We start from the raw sequence: 21,425 nt of genomic DNA, 5'->3' as shown, positions 1-21,425 counted from the left end.
CCTGATTCCAAAGTCCTAAGCTATTCCTGAATGTGAGGGATAATGTGTGCAAATAGGAAATTAGTTCTTGTTGTTTGCCAAGAAACCCAGTTAGTTCCAGTTTCTTCTTCAGCATATTAAAGGCTATCTCAGTGATGTAGAGACCTCTAAGTGCACCTTCCTAGGTATCTGACTGAAATGATTCTGTGCTGTTTTTCTTCATGTTTCTTAGTGCAGCTTTGGGAGAAATTAACAGTTCATTCATTTCTTTATTATTTCACTCTTGTTATCTCTCCCATTTCTAGAACTTCACTTATAGACCAGAACACTTTTTTGCAAAGGAAGGATAGTTCTGTAACGTGTCTTTCTAGGCTGGAACTAGGCAGGGAATTGGGATATATCACAGAAGGATGGGTAAACTGTTTACATATGGCCTGTATTTTATGCAGTACAGTCTGTTTCAGTAAGGAGGGAGGCCAGTTGGTTCCCCAGGTAGGGCTGCCCCGGTGGAATTGGTGGGTAAGTCCTTGGAGTAGAGAGTCTGTGGACTCAGTATCATTAATTCACTCAGAGCTAACGAAGCCCTAAGGGGCTGATAGTCCAAATTTTTAAGAGCACTGAAATTGATAAACCAGAATCTCATAAATGTTATGCTGAAAATGAGCACCAAGCTTGATGGCTCATATTCTCATTCCGAGGAACATCTACTTGGGAGAAGTAAAATAATTTATTAGGTAATTCTTTGAAGGGTAAAGAGTCAGAAGAAATTGAAGTGGATGATCTTAATGCCTAGTGTTAACAGAGCTGTAGGAGCCTGATGCAGCCTCAGACACTTGGACTCCAAAGCTTGGGCTCTCTTTGTAACACTGTTAGCTATCAGAAAAACTGGTAGATATGCTTTTCAAAGTCCAATGCAATTTTCTTGCTTACCACCCTTTTTGTGGGTTCTTTCTCCTCTTTGGTAGCTTGTGTCATCAAGGTGTGTATGTGAAAGATCAGTTGATTGATTTTCCTCTACACATACATCTTTTGAAAGATATGGTCCTGTAAAATCATTAGGCGATAGGCCTTCGTGAAATATGACAGGGAAATCGGAAGCATACAGTCTTCATCCTCCTCACCCTCACATCACCTCGTCTTCCCCTCACACTTCCTGAACTGTGGATCAAGAACAAAGGGACGGCCATGTGTTAATATGCACTCTTGTCTGTTTGCAATGAAAGATGGTCTCATCTCTCTTTGGTGATTGATACATAGAACACTATACTAAGTCATTTAGCCAGCTAAAGAGTCCTTCCACAGTGAATTAGAGGCTAAGATACATGTAAAAAATGATTGAACCTGTGTCTTAATCTCTTTGGTTACCATGTGAAAAGTCCATTCTTCCACCCAGGTTTTCTAACTATTTAAAAAAAAAAAAAAATCAAAGCCGCATTCTGTACATTATGGGTTCCAGGTTTCTTTCTTAGTTGTTTGGTTGGTTTATATTTTAGCAGGAATGCTATGGTAGTATCCTAGTTCTTTAGTGAAGATACTTCCATATCAGCTTTCTGTATTTTCCCAATGCTGAATTCAGATAACAGATATAAGATATCTTAATTCGGTTACCATCCTTTAAGTTTCTAGCTTTCAAACGGCTTGTCTTTATTTAGGGCCACTTGTAATTAACTTCTTAATTGTTTTTTTCTAAAACGTAAATAACTTAAATGGTTTTCTTTATTATTACACTTGTAAAACAGATAGGTTCTTTTCTTTTTATTTTTGGAAGGCAATTTTTTTTATTAGAGAAGTTGTGGTTTACAAAAAAATCATGCAGAAAATACAGAGTTCCCATGCACCTCCCTATTATTAACACCTTGCATTAATGTGGTACATTTGTTACAATTGATAAAAGAATATTATTATCATTATGCTAACAACATAGCCCATGGCTTACATTCAGGTTCCCTGTTTGTGCTGTACATCCAATTTTTTTAATTAAAAAAATTTTTTATTAGAGAAATTGTGGGTTTACAAAGCAATCATGCATAAAATACAGGGTTCCCATACATCTCCCCACCGCCAACACTTGAATTGGTGTGGAAAATTTGTTACAATTGATGGTAGCACTTTTTTTTTGTTATTCTATTTTTTTTAACAGTAGTCACAGTTACAATTGATGAAAGATTATTAAAGTAGTACTGTTAACTGTTGTCCATAGTTTACGTAGGGGTGTTCATCCCCATATTCCCAACTTCTTCTTCTTCTTCTTATTATTATTTTCATGCATGTCTTTATTTTATTACTCATCTACCCATACACTAGATAATGGGGGTGTCAGTCACAAGGTTTTTTAAATCACATGTTCACAGGATAAAAGATATTGAGTTATATAATCATTATCAAAGATCAAGCCTACTGGATTACAGTTGAACAATCCTTTTTTTTTTCCAATGTATAAATAGCAAGAAAAAAAAGATGGCAAGGAAGCGTGTAGATTACAAAAGACAAAAGACATATGAGAGGTTCTTTCTTTTTTAAAATGATAATTTCCAGATATTTTTGTGCCCTGGATGATGTTATTGAGAAAACTATTTTAAGTAGTCTTAGGCTAATATTAAAATGGACATACCTTCCCTTTACAGCATTACATGACATGAGAATAAGAACTTTAAATTGTTGTATGACCACACAGAATTTTTCCTTTTAACTTTTTTCATTAAGATTGTTCACATACGATTCAATTATCCAGAGATCCAAAGTGTACAATCAGTTGCCCCAGTAACATCATACAGCTGTGCATCCATCACCACAATTAAATTTTTTTTCAATTTTTAGAACATTTTCATTACTCCAGAAAAGAAATAAAGACAAAAAAAGGAAACTCAAATCCTCCCATACTTCTAACCACCCCCCACCTCCATTGTTGTCTCATAGTATTGGTATAGTACATTTGTTACTGTTGATGAAAGAACATTAAAATACTGCTAACTAGTATATAGTTTGCAATGGATATATTTTTTCCCTATATGCTCCTTTATTATTAACTTCAAGTTATAATGTCATACATTTGTTCTGGTTCATGAAAGAGATTTCTAGTATTTGTACAGTTATTCACGGACATTGCCCACCACAAGATTCACTGTTTTATACATTCCCATCTTTTAACCTCCAACTTTCCTTCTGGTGACATACATGAATCTGAGCTTCCCCTTTCCACCACATGCACACACCATTCAGCATTGTTAGTTATTCTCACAACATGCTACCGTCACCTCTGTTCATCTCCAAACACTTAAGTTCAAACTAGTTGAACATTCTGCTCATAATAAGCAACCACTCCTCATTCTTTAGCCTTGTTCTATATCCTTGCAACTTATATTTCATGTCTATGAGTTTACATATTATAATTAGTTCATATCAGTGAGACCCTGCAATATTTGTCCTTATGTGTCTGTCTTATTTCACTCAATATAGTTTCTTCATCAACCCATTTTTTTTTAAGATGGTTTTATTCACACACCATACATTCCTTCCTAAGTAAACATCAATGGTTCCCAGTATGGTTACGTATTTATGTATTCACCACCCTCACCACTATCTACATAAGGACATCTCCATTTCTTCCACAAAGCAGGAGGAAGAGTCAAAGAAGGTAGAGAGACAAAAGAAAAGTAAGACAGAAAGAGAAAAAAAACAAAAACAAAAAAAACCCCACCAAAACATGACAACTAAGAAGCAACAAAAGGAAAGATAGCATTAAACTAAAGTAGAATAAAGAGTCAGACAACATTACCAATGCCAAGAGTCCCATACCCCCCTCCCTTATACCCCCCTCTTATATGCATTTAGTTTTGGCATATTGCCTTTGTTACATTTAAGGAAGCATAATACAATGTTTCTGTTAATTATAGTTTCTAGTTTGCATTGATTGTATTTTTCTGCCAATATATCCCTATTTTTAACACCTTGCAAGGTTGACATTCATTTGTTCTCCCTCATGAAAAAACATATTTGTACATTTTATCACAATTGTTGAGCACTCTAGGTTTCACTGAGTTGTACAGTCCCAGTCTTTATCTTTCCTCTTTTCTTCTGGTGTCCCACATGCTCCTAACATTTCTCTTTCAACCATATTCATAGTCATCTTTGTTCAGTGTACTTACATTGCTGTGCTACCATCACCCAAAATTGTGTTCCAAACCTCTCACTTCTGCCTTTTCCTATCTGTCTGTAGTGCTCCCTTTAGTTAATTTCCTGTAGAGCAGGTATCTTTTTCACAAACTGTCTCATTGTCTGTTTGTCAGAGAATATTTTAAACTCTCCCTCATACTTGAAGGACAGTTTTGTCGGATATAAGATTCTTGGTTGGCAGTTTTTCTCTTTCAGTATTTTAAATATGTCATACCACTTCTTTCTTGCCTGCATGGTTTCTGCTGAGAAATCCACCCATAGTCTTATCAAGCTTCCTTTGTATGTGATGGATCACTTTTCTCTTGCTGCTTTCAGGATTTTCTCTTTGTCTTTGACATTGGATAATCTGATTATTAAGTGTCTTGGCATAGGCCTATTGAGATCTATTCTGTTTGGGGTATGCTGTGCTTCTTGGATCTGTAATTTTAAGTCTTTCATAAGACATGGGAAATTTTCATTGATTATTTCCTCTATTTTGTTTCTGCCCCTTTTCGCTTCTCTTCTTCTGGGACACCCATGGCACATACATTCATGCATTTCATGTAATCATTCAATTCTCTGAGACATTGCTCATATTTTTCCATTCTTTTCCCTATCTGTTCTTTTGTGTGTAGGCTTTCAGGTTTCTTGCTTTCCAGTTCCTGAGTGTTTTCTTCTGCCTCTTGAGATCTGCTGTTGTGTGTCTCCATTGTGTCTTTCATCTTTTGTGTTGTGCTTTTCATTTCCATAGATTCTGCCAGTTGTTTTTTCAAACTTTCAATTTCTACCTTATGTATGCCCAGTGTTTTCTTTATATCCTTCATCTGTTTTGCCATATCTTCCCTAAACTTTTTGAATTGATTTAGCATTAGTTGTTTCAATTCCTGTATCTCAGTTGAAGTGTAATTTTGTTCCTTTGACTGGGCCATACCTTTGTTTTTATTAGTGTAGGTTGTAGTTTTCTATTGTCTAGGCATCTGGTTTCCTTGGTTACCCTAATCAGGTTTTCCCAGATCAGAACAGGCTCAGGTCCCAGAAGGAGGATATATTCAGTATCCGGTTTCCCTGAGGGTTGTCTTAGAAGATTGGCACACCCTGTGAGGCCTCAAGCCGCTGTGTTTTTCCTAACTTGCCCAGCAGGTAGTGCCTGTCAGCGTGTCACTCCAGACTGGTGTAAGGAGGTGTGACCCATGACTGTTTTTCCCCAGGCTCTGGGGTCTGTCTGGTTTGAATGGAAGGCCAGTGGTAAAGCTGGGCACCACCTCTTTCCTCTTAGGGAAGATATGCCTCTTAGGGAGTTTTCATTTGCATTTAAATAGGTTCTTTGTCTCTCTGACTCTGCTGTCTCCACCCTTGTCTGGGTCAGAGTGCTGCGAGCTGAAAATGGCTGAGGCTTTCTCCACTGCAGAGCGCTGTGAGCTAAAAATGGCTGTGGTTTTCTCCACTGAGCCACTCAGGTTGAGAGAGAGAGAAAAAGGGACAGAAAGCCCCCTTTCAGGGTCAGTTACAGCCTCCAGTTTCACCTGTTGGCCAGAAATAGCACCTGGTCCTCTGGGCTCCCCCTCCTGAGACAGAGAAGTCCCCTGGCTCTTCAGGGTCAGTCTTCACTAAAAGCCTCTGTCTGCTTGTTGGAGATTTGCAGCTTGCATTGAGCCATCCACGTTTGCCAGTTAAAACCTCAGTTGGAGCCAGACTGAGGTATGTTCACTTGTTCAGAGAGTGCTGCTCTCTATCACAGTGAGTCTTTGCCATTTGGGCTGCCCTGGGGGTAGGGGGCTCCCAGCTTGGATCCACAGTTTCTACTCACAGATTCCACACGGCAATCTCAGGCATTCCTCCCAATCCAGATTGGTGCGCGATGTGTGAATAGTCATGGTTGTCCCCCCAGCAGTTAATCCAGATCATTTGCTAGTTCCTGGTTGTTTATTAGTTGCTCTGGGGGCACTAACTAACTTCTACTCCTCTCTATGCCGCCATGTACTGCCGTCTCACAAACAGGTTCTTAATGGCTTTTTCATGATAATGAAAATATTGCATATGTAATGATATTGCCCCCATTAGTCTTTGTCTTCAAGATAATCCACTCAGTGAGCCTGGAGGGGTGTGTGGAGAAGAGCATGAGGTTCATGGAGATGTAGTGTACTAGAAAGGTGCAAGGGCAGAGTAGGGGCTTTACATGAGGTGCTCTTATGTTACCTTCCTTTCACAGCAATCCTATGAGGTAGCTATTAGTATTTCCATTGTGTAGATAAGAAAAGAGATGCTCAGGACAGTTAAACAGCTTGTCCAAGTTCACGCAGGAAATAAGTGGCAGAGTTGGGGTTTGACCCTCATCTCTAAAATGAGGGGCCAGGCCAAAATGACCTCTCAAATCCCATTGGGCTCTGTCTGTGTTGCTAAGATAGAATTTCTTTCTTTCTTTCTTTCTTTCTTTTTTTTTTTATTTACTGAAAACAACATGGCCTGACTGAACAATTTAATGACCCAATGTAACGATCTTTTCCTATGATTATAACATGGATAGTTAGCAAATATCCCTTTCTAACACAGGTCACCATGTACACCTTGCATGAAAAAAATCATTGACTTCATCTGTGCTCTTATCACCCACTGATTCTGAAATTGACGCAATCCCTCTGTATCCACAGGTTCTGAGGACAGCTGGGATGATGGTGTTGGGCTTTTACTGAGTCTTCTTTGTTAATGTTTTCTTAATACCTCTTCCTAGGGACCGAATGCTGATGTTTGAAGAGCTTTCAGATATCTTCTCAGATCATAATAACCATTTGACCAGCCGGGAGCTGCTGATGAAGGTGAGGCTTGTTGTGAGGGTACTGGGTAACGCTGTTGATAATTCTGGAATATATTCAAAGGAAGTGTAGCTTGAGCACTCCTTCAGTCCTTTGAGAAAGCCTTAGATGACCGAAAGTCAGGATTTTTGTTTTATTTATGTAGAATTTAAGAAGCCTGAGGCCAAGGAATTTCAGAGTCCAGTGAGCTCTCTCCTCCTACCCGCCTCACCTGCACTATTACACAACTAGATTTTGAGACTTACGTTCGTGTGTATACCTCTTTAACAAACTACTCTGCAAATATTGCATGCTGGCAGGTAGGTGGGTATGAGGTCCTGTACTAGTCCTTCTCAGTAGGACATCTCCCTAGCATGTCAGAACTGAAGCCTGCAATTCCACACCCTTTATTGGACTAAATTGCACAATCTGTCTGTCGGCAATATTTATTGAACACGAGATAAGTACAGACTTCTGAACAACTTAATAAAGATATAGCTTGGCTCATTTTATTTCTTCAGGTATTTGTTGAATGCCTAATATTTTTAAAACATTGGTCCAACCTCTAGGAATATGAAGATAAGTAACATAGACCCTGTTTTCTAGGGATTCACATTCTAGTTGGTAGAGATAGAAACTAAACCATAAGAATAAGTGTCAAATAAAGGTAAAAATAACAGGTTGTTGGGTGATCGTTAGGGGAACTAACATAGACCAGATAATTTTCCCCCAGCCTTTCTATAAAGTAGATTCTGTCTTCCACATTTTGAGGATAACCAAGACTCAGAGAGGTAAGTAATATGCCCTAAGTCAAATAATTGGAAGGTGGTAGAGCAAAAATGTGAATCCATCCTGGTGAGACTCTAAAACCTGTGCTTTTATCACTTAAGCACAAAGCCATTTCTTCTGACCACTTGGGAGTGAGGTGCAAAGTGGATTGGGTAAAGCTTCATAGAGAAGGTCAGCCAATAATTTCTTCAAAAATATTGATTGAGTACCCACTATATGGTAGGTGCTGGAGGTACAGCCTCATGGAAGACAGTCTCCGATCCCAAAGACATTACAGTCTCATGGGGGATGTGGAAAAGTGGGAGAATTACAAAATATAATATAAGTACTGCAAGGGGAAGGCTCTGAACTGGGTAATTAGAAATGATCCTTTTCTGTAAATTGGAGACAATAATAGTATTTGATCTGCTGACCTCATAGAATTGTTTTAAAGACTGACAAAGGTAAAATATTTGAAAGCATTATACAAATGTAAGTTATAAGAGAGCTATAGGCATATGAAACCAAAGTAAACATAACAAACGCAAATGAATCAAGAGTAAGCTGTGAATGTGAGCTTGCAGGGGACACTTGGAGTAGGGATGAACAGTCAGGTAGAGGCTGATGAAAAAAAGGCATCTAGTTGACACCTTTAGCTTAGTCCTTCCTGCCGGCGCTTCCATTGCAGTCTTCATGACTGCTTCCTCCTAAGTCCTGCTCATCCTTCATGTCTCAACAGAGCCATCTCTTCTTCTGGAAGCCTTCCTTGACACACCTAAGTCTGATCAGGTGCCTTCCAAGGTGCTCCAGGAGAAGCTGTCATTCCTCCATCCTTGCACTTATCACATACTCTATTGGAATTGCCTGTGCCCTTAACCTGCCTCCCTACCTGCCTGTAAGCCTCTTGAGGGCAGGGACTGGGTATACCTTTTTCACAGTTGTATCCCTAATGTAGAACACAGTGCCTGGTATATAGTAAGTGTTCAAAGAATAGTGTGTAACTGCTTTATAATCCACCTGACTTTAACTTGCCCACTGTTAACTCTTCTTGGGGCAGATGATGTAAGCAGCGCAGTTTGTGCTGATGCCTGACTTTGGATTTGGCCTGCCTGAAATGCCACTGAACAGTGTTTGCTGAGATCATATTACTCCTTGCCTCGTGTACCCCTGGATTTGCAGACTTTAAATGGAAGGAGATGGCTTATTGGGCTCACTGTCAGTAATACAAAGCTAGACTAACTGGAGCCACACATTCAAATCCCAATGGCCCTGAGTCATCTTTCCAAAGTAGATGAATTGAATACTGTGCAGCTTTTTGCCTCATGGAGGTCTTCTGGCTGAAATCTTAGAAGCAAATCTATACATTAAAGATCCCACAAACTTTTCTTAAATGTAGACGTTTACTCCAGTACTCTTAATTTTGTATGTATGGCTCAAATCCCAAAGAAATGAAAAAACTTGGCTATGAATAAATGTGGTCTGTGCATTGTCATTAGTGATAGTAGAATGTTTGGGGGAAGTTCATATGTATATATGTCCCTTTTCACCTATCTTTGTTGATCATTCTTCATATAAAGTATGTAATTCCAAGTGTTAATTCTCAGCATAATTTTTGAAAATGAAATTAAGCTATTAGGTTTTCAAAAGAACCACTAAGAAAAAAATGCTGGCCTCTGTTTCTAATATGCTACTCCTAGTCTTATACTGATTTATAGTTTGGTAATCTTAGTCTTAAATGACCTATCCTTTCCTTTACCTCTAAGTAGATAAAACATGCTGCCTCTGTAATAGTATGACCCATGCAATACAATAATTAGCAACAATCTGTGGCTTTTCTTTTAATTGTTGAAAAAATATTTTTAAGTGTTCTCAAAGATTATCTCAAACATGTTATCTCCTTATGATTTCTGGAATTTAGATAATTCTAAGCAGTTGAATTGTAGAGTCTACAAATTTCAAAGCAGCAGGAAAGCAAAATGCTACCAGATCTTGGTTCTTGGTACTCTTCGTGAGAATTATCTCTGGTTGACTTGATATAAACAACTTCTAGGGAGGCCCAGAAATTTGGCTCTAGTGGAGATGTGTGTTCAGCGAAGATCCCAAACACACTAAAGTCAAAGTTCAAACTAAAAAGTCAGACTCCAGAGTCAGTAGATGCAGGACACTGTTAGAACAATGATGATTTACTTGAGCAACAATAGCCATTAACTTCTGAACCATAATTTAACTAATATTTATTGAGACAGATTCAATGCCTGTGTAGTGCCCTAGTAGAAGAGGCCCAGGAACAGGATGGATGAGGGCAGTGGAACTCTGCTAAAGATGGAGATAGAAGGTGAGACTCAGATGAGAGGCTTGAATGGGTGAGCGAGAGAGAGAGAAGGACGGAGGAGGAGAGACAAGAAGAGAGAGGAAGGAAGTGGGAGGTATTCACAGAGAGTGGGAGAGACTTGGAGGTCATCCAGACATAGGCAATGATTGGAGACTTGGATTAGATAGTATTTTTAAAGACATGAGTGTAGTGAGAAGCAAGATATGACTTTGGCAGAAAGAAGAGTAATCCCTGAGAAAACAGGCACGTGAGTACCAAAGGAGGCAGGAAGAGAGAGCCAGTGATGAAGTCACAGAAACCTATAAAAGTTTCAGGAAGAGATTGGTGTGAGACATTGCAGAGCAGAGGGCTTAAGGAAAGGAAGGAAGGAAAAACTGTAACTGTTGGATGTGGCAAATAAGTGGATTCTCAGTTGACACCTCATTAGGAAGAATTGGCGCTAATCTTTTTGGTGCTCCCGCAAGGGATGGAATCATATTCTCACGAAGTCATGGAATCAAGTCTTTCAGCTCTTATATCAGGTCTTCATTTCTTCTACCACTGGGGAGGTTGTCCTAAGTATGCTTTTAAGATCCTTCCTGTTTCTATTCTGTGATTCTCAAGAGCCTTTAGACTTTTCAGAAATTCTTAAGAATTTCAAATATGTCAACAGTAATTTCCATACATTATAACCTCTGCTGATGATTGAGCAACTGGCAGGAAGCCAGAAGGACCCACATGTTGGAAAGAGATTGGTATGCACATTCAAGTCACACAGAATTGATTAATCATTCTAAGCAAATTTTCAAGAAGTTGATAGGGACTCACAACCACCTAGCACAGAAAATTGCAAATATTAGGCCACTTTCATTCACCTCCGGAAAGAATTAGGAGATCATTAATTAGAAATAGCTCTCATTATTAACCATTTATAATGGAAGAACTAAAATGAATAATGAGTCACTATAGATTCTGTCCCCGGGGATGTCCTGAGACCCTGGTTAAGGTTAGTAAATGATGGAACATGTTGTTGCCTCACCACCATCAGTGGGGCCAAGTTACTGAAAAAAATTCCTTTTGCTGTTACACAATTGTGAAGGGTCACTCTCGTGATGGTAATATAATAAATGTAGGAATAACTGACTAAGGAAAAACTAACAGGTCATGCATCGGAGATGAAACACAACTGAATTGTGAAATTTGCCTCCCATTCATACAGTTCCTGGAAAACGAGAACTTGACAAGACCCCAAAACCATAAAACTGAAAACAGTTTATGTTCAGTCAGCAAACTCAAGATTAGTCATTTTGTAGAAGAGTTTATTGTTACAATGGGAGGGAGGACAGAAAGGATAGTCATCTGTCCTCAGGCACCAGGAGGAAGGATTGATTTATAAAAATCCTAAACCTGGAGGATGACTTGGGAGGACTGATTGGGGCGAAAAAGAGAAGAAGAAATATTTGAAGGTTCTGGCTTTCATGGATTAGTGCTGTATCATGATACTGGACTTCCTCAGAAAATTTCCGGTATAAAAGTTTCATTTAGCCAAGAAATACCACAGAAATAGTCACTTTTCTTTCACAGAATGCTGGCACATCCGTTTCAGGCCAAGATCAAGAACTCACAAAATCTACAGAGGAAGAACTTTTAATTTCCAGGACATGTAGTTACATTGAGTGAAATTTGGGATGTGTAAAAATTCTTTCCAGTTCCTAAAATTGCCTGCCATGTATGACAATTGATTTTATAATTAAATCGGGTTCTTCTTACAAAATAGGGGACAAAAGAGGATAATCCAAGACCGTCAGGCCTCATTACAAATAGCCTCCTTGCAACAAACCAGTCAAGATAATACATAAAACAAGTTTTAGAAGTTGGAGGCATCTTCATTTTGTATGACATTCGGATAGTTGCCTAGAGGTTGTGTACCAGAAACTAGATGCCCCTTCACTTCTCTCCAGTCTCATCCTCCATCCCTGTCCTGTGTGTTTCGGCTTCTGTTTCTTAGGAAGGAACCTCAAAATTTGCAAACCTGGACAGCAGTGTGAAAGAAAATCAGAAGCGGACTCAGAGGAGGCTTCAGCTCCAGAAGGACATGGTACACACAGCGATCGTTCTTCCCTAAGAGCCCACAGGAAGGCAGCCTGGGGGATGGGCGAGGATGGGGAGGAAAGGGGAGCCAGTCCCAGGGCACTGATACCTTCAGTCTGTGTGGCTCTTCATGCTTTCAAAACGGTCTCCCATTCTTTACCTCATTTGGTTTTTAGAAGCCCTGGGAGATCGGTAGAAAAGATGTTTGACCCAGTAGGGAATAAACATTGAGTGGCATTTTTTTTTAAGTAAGGAAAATTTTGTGGTGGGTAGAGTTCTGTCCCTCTTGCTGTCTTCCTCCACCCGCTTCTGCACTTAGAAGCTGCAGACTCCCGGGCTTCTGTTCAGTGATGGAGCAGAGGAATGCTTACCGTTGTTGGCTTTGGGTCCATGGTGGCCCTGGCTATCCCCCCAGGATGACTTGACTTGGTCCTTGTACTCAGAGATTTCTTCCTTTATGCTGAGCCCCTAGTCATTTTCTCAGCTCTCCTTTCTAAACCTAATCTTTTCCATTTTTCAATACTTAAAGGAGCATATGGAACTGTGATCATGCCTCCTTAAGACTGAAAGAGAGTTATCCTTGGCTTTATTTTAAACTCTTCTGGCCTTTAGCATAGAGGGAGGAAAACCAGAGAGAGTTCTAGATTCTGTCAGACTGGAGCCTAAGCATTCTCACCACTGCTTTCGCATTCGAGGAGGACTTTCTCCTTTGGAAAGTAGGACATAAATCAGAAGCGTTGTTTTCGAATGATAGTACTCTTCTGTAACACGAAGCCTGTAAAACATTCACCTTGTTTCAAACTTTGGTTGTTCAAAGACAAGTTAAAAATAGCTGTTACCAAAGGAAAAAAAATAGACTATTTTAGTTCAGAATGAGACTTTGTATGCATAATGGAAAAGGACACACTGTAGCTGACGGTGAATTCCTGAAGGACAAAGCCCTCCTTGGTGTGAACCTCTTGCAACTTGAACTTGTCTGGCTGAGGAAGCAGCCAGCCTCAGGTCAAGCAGCCAGCTTTGCCCTGGTTGAGACTTAGTTTTTCCGCCAAAGTTTTTTGAGGATGGAATTTAGGATAAGGTGTCCATGGAAGCCCCTTTCCATTTTCCCTTCAGAATGGCTAGTGATTTGGTGGCCTTAAAATAGAGATGATTTCAAAGGAAATTTGGCAAAACGAATGTACTATCTACGTTGTTATTGTAGGTAGAAGTACATCCACTTTCATTTCCTGGGGGCCTTTTTTGTTTAAAATAAACTTTGCTTTGGAGTAATTTTAGATTTGCAGAAAAGTTGCAAAGATAGTACATAGAGTTTCAGTAAACCCAACACCCAGTTTCTCCCAGTGTTAATATCTTATATAAGCATCACGTATCTGCCAGTACTAACAAACTGACTCTGGTATAACACTGTTCACTTGAATCCAGCTTTTATTTGGATTTCACCAGTTTTCCATTAGTATCCTCTTTCTGTTTCAGGATCCAATTCAGTGTCCCACACTCCATTTAGCTGCTAAGTTTTCCCAGTCTCCTCTGGTCTGTGACTCTTTCTAAGCCTTTCCTTGTTCATGGCCTGGACAGTCTTAGTACTGGGAAATCTACAGATTATCCCCATTCTGGGTTTTGTCGATTTGTTTTTTGAGTGATTAGACTGGGGTCATGGGTTTGGGGGAAGAACATCACAGAGGTGAAGTGCCCTTCTCATCATGTCACATCAGGGAGCACATGATACCAGCATGGCATCTGGCATCATGTTGAAGGTGTCACAGGTGGTATTCACCCTCATCGCTTGGATAAGGTAGAGTTTGCTAGATTTTCCACTTTAAAGTTACTCTTTTCCCCTTTCCTGCCTCTGTTGTTTGGAAGTGAGCCATTAAGTCTAGCCCAAGGGAGCATTTTCATGGTGACCCCATACCCTTGTAGAGCATCTTCTCCAATATGCAGCCACCCACTGTTCACAGACGGTGAGATCGGGACCATTCCAAACCACTGGGTGTCCGCACTCTAAGTGAGAACAGCTGTCCTTTCTGACCTGAGCCTAAGGAAAACAAAAACCCAGTTGTGAACACACTTGAGCATACTTGCATGATCTCCTGGCTTTAAGACTTGGTTTTCATGGTTTTTAAAGGTAGACATTCAGTGATGGAGTTTTTAACTCATTTGTTAAATGAGACGTTGATGAGTTTTAAAGGTTTCATTCATGGAAGTTAGCACTAATGGCCCTAAATCAGGCCTTGAATGGCCCTTAAGTATTCTCCAAACTTTGTCACAGGCTGATCCTTCCATTCAAGAATTGCTGCTCCCATCTGCAAATGGGCTGGTCTCTAAATCTAGCAACCTTGTGGAGGTAACTGAAACTCTTAAAATTTTCAATAACAAGAAAGACGGTTTGCTTTGATTGCTCTTCAGGGTGTGATGCAGGGAACCGTGCCCTACTTGGGCACCTTCCTGACTGACCTGACCATGCTCGACACAGCTCTTCAGGATTACATTGAGGTGAGTTCTGTGCAGGTCGTGAAGTTATACCTGCACCCTTCTCATGGGACACCGAGAGAATAATTCCCTTCTATCTAGTGCCCATTAAATACATATCTAGCTATATGCTGCATACTATGGGGAATACAAAGGTGCATAACAAAGATAGCTCCGAATCCAGTGGGGAATTTATATTAAAGCAGACATTGATTGATAGCAGTATCAGAAATTAAAGCAGAAATGCAATGATTGAGCAGAGGAGGGCATATTAATTCCATGTGAGGGGACATGATGAAAAGGCCTTAGGAAGCAGTGGGTTTGAGCAAGACGTTGATGTTGATTAGGACTTTGGCAGATAGAGATGAGGGGCTTAATGTTATGTCTGTCGGGGTAAGGACTCAGTCAAATTTGTAGATTATCTTTGTTTCGGGCATCCCTTTTTTTTTGTCTTATTGCTTGCTCTCAGGCTGTTTCTCTCTTTTTTTGGTCTGTTTTCCAGTGAATGGGAAAAGAGGTGAAAACCAGTCAAACAAGCTACTTTTTAGTAGCAGTAATAAAATAGTAAGTGGAGAGAAATTTGAAATGAGGTTTATGGATTGCTTATTTAAGTTCATCCCACCCATCCCTGGTTATACAGGCTGTCAGCTTGCTTTTACTCTGTCATAATTAGAAGGAGTAGCAGTTATTTAGCACATATCTACCTTCAAGTTTATTGTGAGTGTTGTGGACACTGCTCATTCATTGTGTATGTCCTGAGCTCTGTGTCTCTTCACATCCTGTGCCTCGGCTTATCTCAGGAAACACCCAGCAGTGTTGGGGAATTTGGGGGGAGTAACCAGTGTTTTAGAAGTTAAATTCAGCCTACCGAGAATAGGAGCTGGGGAGATGAAGAACTGAAACTTAACTTTTCATGATGCTTTGTAGAAGTGACTTCCCTTTTGATAAACCATTGACTATTTGGTTTCCAGTGTGAGTCAATAACCATCTGTTTTTGTTGCTTTGGGTCAAGGAAAAAATGCAAATAATTTACTCAAGCTTTTTCTTTTTCTGGCTCTTGAATTCTAATTGTTAATTTCCTTATTAATTATTATTTATTTTGTTTCAGAAATTTCAAGGGAAGGCTGTCTGCCTATCCTATCTTATTATAATTAAAAGAAAGTCTGTTTTTCTTGAAGGAAAGATGCGTCTCTTCCTCTGTGGGAGCCATAGTTATAGTTTGATTGATAATTGTGACTTTATCATTCCTTTAAACTATTTATTGTGACCTAGAACAATATAAGGCTGTGTTTCAAAGTAGCTTGGTTAGTTACTCTTCTTTTTATTTCTTTCAGGGTGGGCTAATAAACTTCGAGAAAAGGAGAAGGGTAAGTAGAAGTCTTGGCTATGGTTCTCCATTTTCTTTCAGCTGGGCATAAAAAAACGAAACAGTGGGCAGTTAATTTTTTTTAGAAGCAGAAAAAATGAGTTGGCATTTATTGAGTATCTATCATATATCATTGTATTTGACTTGTTCTTACACATGTTGTTCCAAAAGAACCCTGTGCGGTAGATTTTTATCATCCCCAATTCAAAGATAGGCAACCAGTGCTCGGAGAGGTTAAGTAACTTAATCAGGGTTCAGAGGTTCACACCCTGTTATGCCTCATTTCAAAGCCCACATTTCTTCCCTGAACCTCTTCTCACCTCCTTTACACTCAGTTTCAGCAATAACAGGATTACCCTATTAAGGAGAAGGGGCTTTTATTAATAGCAAATGATATCAAAGAGTAAATAAAGGTGGTTGATTCTTGGAAGTCTGTTTGACAGAGGAAAGGAAATTGTCTTCACTGCTGCATGTAATTCTTCTTTTCCTTTCCTGTCAACATAGGAAGGGGTTTTTGACATCTATTTGAAGTTTTCTGTGGATAGTAGAACAGTTCTGAACTGCTGTAAAAAAGATAAAACAGAACTTTTAACATTTGCTATGGTTTTTATATTAAATGGAATATTAAAATAGATATTTAAAAGATGCAAAGGAAAATAAATGCATGAAATTGTAACTTCACTCTAGTGCTGTCATTGTTTAGTCATTCCATTCATTCTTTCATTCAACAAATATTGATTGTATGCCTAGCATCGGTCAGGTGCTATGATAGGTTTGGGGATTGTAACAGAGAGCTCCCTGCCCTCATAAAGTTCACAGTCTAGGAAGGAGGTAGATAAGTAAACAGGTAATTATAATACACCCAGAAGAAGATAGAAGTCTTTTGGCCCTGGTAGACTATTCTTTCTTATTTAGCATAATGATGAATGTTCTTTGAGGTCATTAGATGGGAAATTAAGACCCAAGAAATCTGCTTGGTCTTGAGTTACTTCTGCCATGTCTTGTAGTGGTAAAAAAATTCAGCTGTTAACCTCCATGTTACCCATCTTTGTCCTTTAATTTCAGAATAACCCTGAATGGTAATCTCTTTCCTTTTAAGACTAAGATGTTAAACTTTTGGGAAGTTTGAGTATGAAACCTAACTTCTAAAGCTTATACCCATTGCTGGCTATTGAAGCATCTAAAGAAGTATAAATACTTTTGGACATGCTTGTATATTTGCTTCTCTTGTGAGCTTTAAAAGACTTAGTTAAAGGATTTACTGGAATAATAAAAACTCAAGGATTCAGGAAATCTAAACATTCAAGTTTATGAGGCCCTGGACTGTTTGGATCTGCAGTCCTACCAAAATGTATTTATTGAGGGGTAAGAGTTGAGTATGGGGGTGTAGAATTTTCAAGCTCCATTATTTAAAGTATTTCTCTATTTTTTAGGAAGTAGAAATAGAAAATTTTCCGTATCTTTTAGAAAATACTCAAATTTAAAAAATAGCTTTTCTGTCCCAGAAATGAGAAAGGAAGCCACTCTAGCTTTAGGTAAGATCTAGTTTGTGTTGCTTTGGTAGCTTGTTTTATTCATGTAAATTGATTTTTCAAGGAGAAAGGAGGATTGTCAATTACTTGAGCATATGAAGACTTTAGAGAGCCAAAGTTAGACTTTTTAAATTATTTAGCAATTTGGTTTCTAAGAAGCAGTGCTTCCGAGTCATTGTAGATGGTTTTCTCCATCTTTTGTCCTAATGTGGCATGTTTTCATGTTGAAGAGATCTGTATTTGTTTCGCCTTATTAGTCATTCTTTCTTTTTGGTGTTCTGTGTCAGGAATTTGAAGTGATTGCCCAAATAAAGCTCTTACAGTCTGCCTGCAACAGCTATTGTATGACTCCAGACCAAAAGTTCATCCAGTGGTTCCAGAGGCAGCAGCTCTTAACAGAGGAGGAAAGGTAAGCATGGCCATCACAGTGGAGCTGAGGTGTTGGCAAGCGGGATACTGCGTCCAAGTCCTCAGTTGCTCATTCATTCAAAAACCATTTAGTGAGCAGCTCTTAGGTCCTACGTCCTCGGTTTTCAAAGCAGCATGATGCAGCAGGAAAAGCTGAAGTGATATCAGAAAGATCTGCTTTCGCATTCTTGTTCTGCTGTTTACTTAATCTTTGTGCCTTAAGCAAGTCACTGGTTCCCAATCTTGAGGATGTTCTTCTGTAAAATGTTTGTGAGGATTAAATGAAGCAATACTTTGGGAAAGCACAGTTAAGATGTTTATCGTTGTTGCCACCATCATTATCACTGACCCCGTCACCTCCGTGTTTGCCTCTGTAGTTAACATTACTAGCTTTCAGGGAGCTTTCAGTGTGGCAGAAGAGACAGACTTATGAAGAAAGGAAATATGAAGGGGAACTGAAGCTTTACAAGAGCCTATGGGCAGGAGCAATTCATTTGGCCGAGGTTTGGAGGGGAACATAGAAAAGATACCATAAAGGAGTTAACCTTTGGGCTGGACTGTGAAGGAGAGATAAGATTTTGCCGGGAGGAGAAAACTGGAGAAGAACATTCCAGACGAGGGTGAACAGGAGCAAAGGCCTGGAGGCCTGACGGTGCTTGGCGTTCAGAGGAACAGTGAGAACTCTTATATGTCTGGGACATAGGAGACAAGTTTCAAAATAGTGGTTGATGAGCATGGAAAGAAACAGTAACTCCAAGTGCCTTGAGTGTTGGCCCACAAGGGTCTTGTTTTTATTCAGTAGTCTAGTAGTTGGCAAATTAGGGCCTACAGGCCATAAGCCTGTTTTTACATTTTAAATGGTTGGGAAAAAAAGGAGAATATTTTGTGACGTGGGACAGTTATTTGAAATTTAAATTTCAGTGTCCATAAGTAAAGTTTTATTGAAACAAACCCCATTCATTTTACATCTTTCTGTGGTTGCTTTCACACTCTAAAAGCACAGTTGTATAGATGCAACAGATAGCATATGACTTGCAAAGCCTAAAATGTTTACTATCTGGTCCCTCATAGAAAAATTTTGCCAATCCCTGTTGTAGCATGGGGGATTTCCTTGAAAGGTTATCATTGGTGAAAGTGAAATTGAGAACAAAAATATATATTTTTGCCAATGAGGAGATTTAAATAAGTATTATGTCTAGTAAATGACAGTTTGGATTCAAACTCAGTTCTGCTTGACTACCATCTAAGTTCTGAAGTTGGTTGTAGAAGGTTGGACAAATCATGTAATCTCTATAAGCCTCAGTCTTCTCATTTGCCAAACAGACGATTTCTGAGATTCTTTTTAGTTCGAGTGGTTTGCTCCTATTATGTTAAAACAAAATCTTTGATTCCAAGTTTTCTTCACTTAGTGATGTTTTTCTCTTTGCCATAGGGAAAACAAAGTAGCTATTGCCTCTCTTCTCAGTTTTGGTCTGATGATCATTTAACTTTCTCTGTGTATATCTTTCTCAACTGTGGAATGTGCATACCATGGCTTGTGATTTGGATTAAAAGGTCCAGCTTCAGAATAACAGCTGTGTAATTCACTTTTGATGTCAGATTTTGATGCTGCCAATGTGCACGAATCCTTATTTTTGAGACATAAGTAGCTTTAATCTATGTATCGGTGGGCTGAGGGAGGAGGTATATAACGTAAACTTGTAAAATCTGGCTGTCAGGGCCATGCCCACTGGCATTTGTGATAGACCAACACAAGATATATCTTTACTTTGAATAATGAGACACCGACTCTAAAACATAATCTAAGTAAATCATGCAAGTTTGAATCTGTTCCTCAGTTCTTAAGATTTGCCCTTACGAGCACCTTTCTCTTCCCCAGCTATGCCCTCTCATGTGAGATCGAAGTGGCAGCCGACAGCAGTGCCACCTCGCCCAAGCCTCGGAAGAGCATGGTGAAGAGGCTCAGCCTGTGAGTGTCGCCCGGGGGTCCGGGACCCCCAAGAGATGCCAGTCAGAGCGGGAGGGTGAAGGTACTCAGCAGCTCTCCCTGGGCCAGGGCACAAACAAGGAACAATTAGCTCACTTGTTAAACAGCTTCTGTTTCCGTCATGGACTCAAAACATTTTCTAAATCGGTTCATTCTTCTCCACTGCTCTCTGGCATAAATCACCATCATCTCTGGCCTGGCCTCCTCCAGCAATGTCTTTACTGTCCTCTGGCCTCCACAATGCCCCCAGTAATCCATTCTCCACCACATAGCTGGCGTGGTCTTTTAAAATGTCCTGCAGATTATTTTGCTTAAAGAAACCTCTAATGGTTTTATTCTAAAACAAAATGAAAAACTCCTTATCCTAGTTTACTAGACCCTACATCATCTGCCCCCTATCTTCCAGGGAAGCTTCCTCTTGTACCATGCTCCATGTTCACCAGGATCCTGGCCTTCTCACCATCCTTCCGACACACCAGGCTGGTTCCTGCTTCAGGTCCTCTGCACGTGTTGTTCCCATGGCAGGTTCCTTCAGATGCTGGCAAAAATGTTGCCTCCTGAGAGTGCAGCCTGTCTCATGTGGCTGTCTGCCCCATCACTCTGAATTGTACTGTTTCCTCCAGTGGAATGCAGGCAGCCTGGGAACAGGAGCCTCATGCACCTCGCTCATGGCTGTGTCTCCAGCCCGGTGCCCTCCATGGCTCACATCATCACATCCATCTCCCTTTGAGTAAAATCCAAAGTCTTTAAATCTGCCCACAAAGCCTTGCAGGATCTGCAGCATTGCCCACCCCCCCCCCCCATTCCTGTCTGTCCTTACCTTTCATCACTCACTCTGCTTATTCTCCAGTCGCCTGAATACACAGTATGCACATTTTTATTTGCCATTTCTTCTGCTTAGAAGCTTAGAATCCTTTCCCCCCAGATAGTCACTCCCACTTTTCCTTCAGATCTTTGCTGAAATGTCACTTTCTCAGGGATCCTTTCCTGGGGCTATCTGATTTTACGCTGTAATCTGCCCGCTTCGCCTGCCCTTGGCACCCTCTCTCTCTCCTTGCTTTGAATTTCTCCACACCTCCGTCTGGCATGCTGTATAGTGTATGCGTCTGCTTGTTAACTAGAATGCAGAATCCATGAAAGTAGGGATCTGTGTCTGTTTTTTTTTCTCATTTCCCCAGAACCTGGAACAGTGCCTGGCACATAGTAGGTAATTAATCGATATTTATTGAATGAATAAATTGAGCCAGGTGCTAGGACTGTGTTAAGAACAAAATGTGTATTTGTCATTCATTTGTCAAAATAACCTGAGGGGTAGGTCCTACTGTTATACTCATTTTCAGACCAGGAAAGTGAGGCACAGGCAGTTTAAATAGCATGCTAGTAATAGGAGGCTCTGGGCATACCTAAGATTTGGCTTTGGGGCCGACTTCATAACCTCTTTACCATAGTGCCTTTTGCAGAAAATATTCTGTGAGGAAAGGTGGGATGGAGGTAAAGAGGAGAGCAGAAGAGGAGGGTGGGCAGGAAGAGGAAAAACTAGATAGTGAGGCCTTGACTGTAACTATTTACATGTAGG

At 39.9% G+C, this 21,425-nt stretch overlaps 1 protein-coding gene across 5 annotated transcripts in view; it reads left to right on the top strand.

Annotated features, from left to right (window-relative positions):
• RGL1 (ral guanine nucleotide dissociation stimulator like 1) overlaps positions 1–21,425 on the top strand; it is a 266,774-nt gene that overhangs the window by 225,250 nt on the left and 20,099 nt on the right. For all 5 annotated transcript variants that reach the window (XM_037825184.1, XM_037825183.1, XM_037825186.1 and 2 more), the window contains 6 exons: positions 6,860–6,944; positions 12,008–12,097; positions 14,494–14,580; positions 15,891–15,923; positions 17,742–17,863; positions 19,742–19,831. In XM_037825184.1, coding sequence (XP_037681112.1) covers positions 6,860–6,944; positions 12,008–12,097; positions 14,494–14,580; positions 15,891–15,923; positions 17,742–17,863; positions 19,742–19,831 — 507 coding nt within the window. The remainder of the gene's footprint in view (positions 1–6,859; positions 6,945–12,007; positions 12,098–14,493; positions 14,581–15,890; positions 15,924–17,741; positions 17,864–19,741; positions 19,832–21,425) is intronic.

This window comes from Choloepus didactylus, chromosome 2 (assembly GCF_015220235.1).
Source record: "Choloepus didactylus isolate mChoDid1 chromosome 2, mChoDid1.pri, whole genome shotgun sequence".
NCBI lineage: Eukaryota > Metazoa > Chordata > Mammalia > Pilosa > Megalonychidae > Choloepus > Choloepus didactylus.
Note: the sequence above shows the minus strand (reverse complement) of the source record. Positions and strands in the feature narration are given on the sequence as shown.